Source organism: Stomoxys calcitrans, chromosome 5, assembly GCF_963082655.1.
Source record: "Stomoxys calcitrans chromosome 5, idStoCalc2.1, whole genome shotgun sequence".
Taxonomy (NCBI): domain Eukaryota; kingdom Metazoa; phylum Arthropoda; class Insecta; order Diptera; family Muscidae; genus Stomoxys; species Stomoxys calcitrans.
Window position 1 is genome coordinate 156,212,700 of NC_081556.1, and position 4,150 is coordinate 156,216,849.

Here is a 4,150-nt window from a genome sequence, read left to right on the forward strand (position 1 = left end):
TTAGAGCTTGTAGGAGCTCCAAAAGTAAAAATTTTTCCTTTGTGTCTCTAGGTTGTTGTTGTTGTAGCCACATGTCTGCATGTGTAGGTGGCGATCCTCGTCAAGCTCCATAGATGAGCAAGCTCGTTTTGGGATTGCCGCGGGAACAAGATGGTCATTGGTTATTTAAAGGCGCCAAAAAATCGCCATGTCATGTCGAGCATCATTGGCACTCAGTATTTATGTAAGAGTCGTTGCCGTCCGGCTCCTCACTGAGATTCTTCACTCGATATCACTGACGTATGAAGCACTCCTCTATCTGCAATCCCGATAGCTCGCAGCTATGCTTCTCGTGACAACGAAGAACACTACACAGTTTGGAGCTCAAAGTTCCAGTCTGTGTGGTGCTAATAGTTATTGGCTCAAAGTTAGCACTTATGACAAATAGTCTTACTTATAGGTTAAAAGTGCTCTAAATGTAGCAGAAAAGGAAGTAGAGGATTGGACTACAAAAGAGGATCTAATTCGAAAATACAGAAACAAAGTCTAAACAACTGAAAGAGTGCTAAGTTCGGCCGGGCCGAATCTTATATACCCTCCAACATGGATCACATTTGTCGAGTACTTTTCCCGGTATCTCTTTTTAGGCAAACAAAGGACAAAAAAAAACGTTTCAGCCAAATCGGATAATAATTGCGCCTTATAGAGGCTTAAGAAGTCTAGATCCCAGTTTGATTTTTTGCCTAAGTTTGGGACAGCGAGTTGTGTTATGTCCTGCGATATCCTTATTCAATTTGGCCCAGATTGGTCCATATTTGGATATAGCTCCCATATAGACTGATCTCTCGATTTATGGTTTTGGGGCCATAAAAGGCGCATTTATTGTACGATGTAGCCGAAATTTGGGACAGTGAGTTGTGTAGGCCCTTTGATATCCTTCGTCAATTTGGCTCAGATCGGTCCAGATTTAGATATAGCTGCCAATCTCTCGATTTAAGGTTTTGGGGCCATAAAAGGCGCATTTATTGTCAGATGTCGCCGAAATTTGCGTTAGGCTCTTCGTCATTTGTCTGAAACTTGGCTCAAATCGGTCCAGATTTAAATATAGCTGCCATATAGACCGATCTCTCGATTAAAGGTTTTGGGCCCCTAAAAGGCACATTTATAATCCGATTTCACGGAAATTTGACACAGTGACTTATGTTAGGCTTTTCGACATCCGTGTCGTATATGGTTCAGATCGGTTTATTTTTAGATATAAAAATACATTATTTTTATTTAATTTTTTTAACATACAAATATTTCAAACTTGATCGTTTTATAGTGTCATGTTGCTCCTACGGTCCCCACGTACGGTCTTTTCACATCACACCCTTAAAAGTACTTGCCTTGACCAGCGTAGTACTCATTTCTTCGCACCAAAATATCGTAGTTGCCTCTGACAGCAATCTCACAACCACCAAACGGAATAAAGAGACAACCATGGGAACGATGAATTTTGCCGCATGTCAAGGAGCCGTTATAGTGTGCCCGACCTACATACAAGACCTCACCGTCAGAGGTGCGACCTGCCTCCACAGCTCCGGGAGCAAAGCCATTTATAGCCGGTACCCAGATGTAATTGTCACCGACAAGCATTTCACAGCTGTACTTGGGAATTTCCTGGCCACCATAGCTCACGTAGGCTGACCCGTGACCACTTACAAACTTGCCGGGCAATATGTCACCATTGTGGAAGGCACGACATACATAAATAGTTGACATATCACAATCATGACCAGCGTGTACCGCACCTCCCGGCAAATAATTGTCCGTGACTGGCACCCATTTTTCATAGGTGGTTGGGGTGTAGGTGGCAGCTGGCACAACGACCGGTGGGCGATAGCTGGGACCTGGTGGGACATAGGTGTATGCGGGACTGAAGCCCATAGAAGTGGAGGCATTTGTGGGTGGTGGATAGCTAGGAGGCTGATAAGTTGTGGCAGGAGCAGGCATGGGCATGGGCATGGCAGATGGCATTGGCGTATAGGGTGGAGGTGGATCCACCGGTGTGGGCATGGGCATAGGCATGGGAGGCTTTATTTCCGGATATGGGCAAGGGGATTTTTCGCTGGGATAAGGACACACCGTTTCCGGTGTAAGTGGAGGTGGTGGTGGTAAAGGATCTGTTGTTACTAATTCCACTTTCCAACCGGCCGTATTCTTCTCCTCCACCAGAATTTCATAGGTTTCCAAACGTCTTTCCACACCCCTGAATGGTATAAACAGTGCACGATGAACTTTCGAGACTCGCCCAACAGTAAGACTGCCCTCATAGTGGCCTCTGCCTATGTAAACGGGCTGATCCAAGGACGTTGTGCCACACTCCACAGCATTATCGGGTATCATGTGATTGTAACAATGGCGCCACACCAAATTGCGGCCACACAAAATTTCAAAGTGGTCCTTGGGAATCTCCTCTCCGCGCCAGGAGCCAAATGCCAGCTTTTTGGCTGGAATAACTTTAATGACCAACATGTCGCCCTGGTGAAAGGCTCGACCAACATAAATCATATCACCATCAAAATCATTACCACCCACCACAGCATTGGGGGGAATGTTGCTGTAAGCAGAGGAATGGACCCATTTGTAGGCTGCAATGAAAAATATTTCAATAGGAATTTCAAGGATTTTTTAAAAAATTCTACAAATACCTTCAAAGTCGAGAGGAGGTGCCGCAGGGGCTCCGCTTATGTCAACGCCACCACCTCCGTAGACCAAAACTTCATATTTCTCCAATTTGATTTCGCCACCTTGAAAGGGTATGTAAAGGCAGCCATGGGATGGTTGAACTTTTCCCACTGTCAAGCTACTGGCATAATGTCCGCGACCCACATATAAAGGCTCTCCGCTACTGGTCTTGCCCGCACTTATGGCATTTGGGGGTATGCTAGCTCCGAAACAGGGTTGCCAGGTGTAACCATCACCCAACAGCAGTTCGTAATGGGATTTGGGATGCTCTGCTCCAGCCCATGAAACATAGGCTGCCCTCTTACTAGGTATCACTTTGGTGGGTATGCAATCACCCTCGTGGAATGAACGACCAACGTATATAGTACTGCCATCACTGTCATAACCGCCGACTACAGCCTGCGGCGGCAGTGGTGCGTAAGGGGATGAATGCAACCAATTATTGGCTGCAAGCAAAAGACAATTAGAAATGGGGATTATTTTAATCAATTGTCAACCGGAACCGGAAAAAAAGTGAAAAGGTTTTCATACCCACACCACCGTGTGTGCCCCAACAACTGAGTTGGTAGTAAGTTCAGATTGAGGATTCAATACCATTGGAAGCATACAAATTGTCTAGGTGAATCTATAATGGACTACCACTTCTAAGTGGGCCTCTTGCAAGTAATTGCTATCTGAATATTTAAAAATTTCGCCCAAGTGGTAATCAATTTTGTACTTTTTGTGTCAACCTATAAATAGAAATTGACTAATCGACTTGGCGTGCTATCCATAACAGTTAAGGGTTACGAAAAGCAGACCCGCCGAACCTATTGCGTCTCGATTTATTTTTGTTTTATAAAGACTGGTGTTTATTGTATAACTGCGAAAATAAATATCGAATAAAATTTCCTTCCAATGGTAATGAATCTCTCAAACAGGAAATAATCGATTAGGCTCCAGTTCTCAATAAGCCATCACGATTTTCTCTACGCAACCATTTCGGTATCACCCATCAAACATAATCCCAAAATTTTCATAATAACATACCCATTGCTCTGTGATCTTCGATAGCCTTTTTTTGTCGAGCCTAGAGTTTTTATCCACTTTTTTTCAAAAATATATCGTACTTTTCGCCTTGTTCGGACTATTAGCGGTTATGACTTATTTTGCAACTGCTTCGTAGGTGTTGTGAATTGACCAACGCCAAAAATCAAACCATCATTTATCACTCTGAAATGGCTTTATTTCCAAAATAATAACAAAAACTTCCAATGGAAAGTCTTCAGTTGATAAGAATTCCAGTATAACACCATGGATGCGATAACGCCACATTGAAGCTATCATACAAAAGCTACCTACATATGTGCAGGGACGTAGCCAGGGAGGGGTTGGGGGGAGGGGGGGGGGGGGGGCATCGGGCTCTGGCTTCCCCCCAAAATTATTTTGTCTAAAGAAAAAT

At 44.1% G+C, this 4,150-nt stretch overlaps 1 protein-coding gene across 1 annotated transcript; it reads right to left on the reverse strand.

The window, feature by feature from the left end:
* Positions 1-1,250: 1,250 nt before the first annotated feature.
* Positions 1,251-3,902, reverse strand: LOC106081936 (uncharacterized). The gene is made up of 3 exons (XM_013244211.2): positions 3,739-3,902; positions 2,673-3,155; positions 1,251-2,612 (listed from the first exon to the last, which is right to left on the reverse strand). The coding sequence occupies exons 1-3, from the start codon at positions 3,740-3,742 to the stop codon at positions 1,354-1,356; spliced, it is 1,746 nt and encodes a 581-aa protein (XP_013099665.2). The 5' UTR covers positions 3,743-3,902; the 3' UTR covers positions 1,251-1,353.
* Positions 3,903-4,150: the final 248 nt, after the last annotated feature.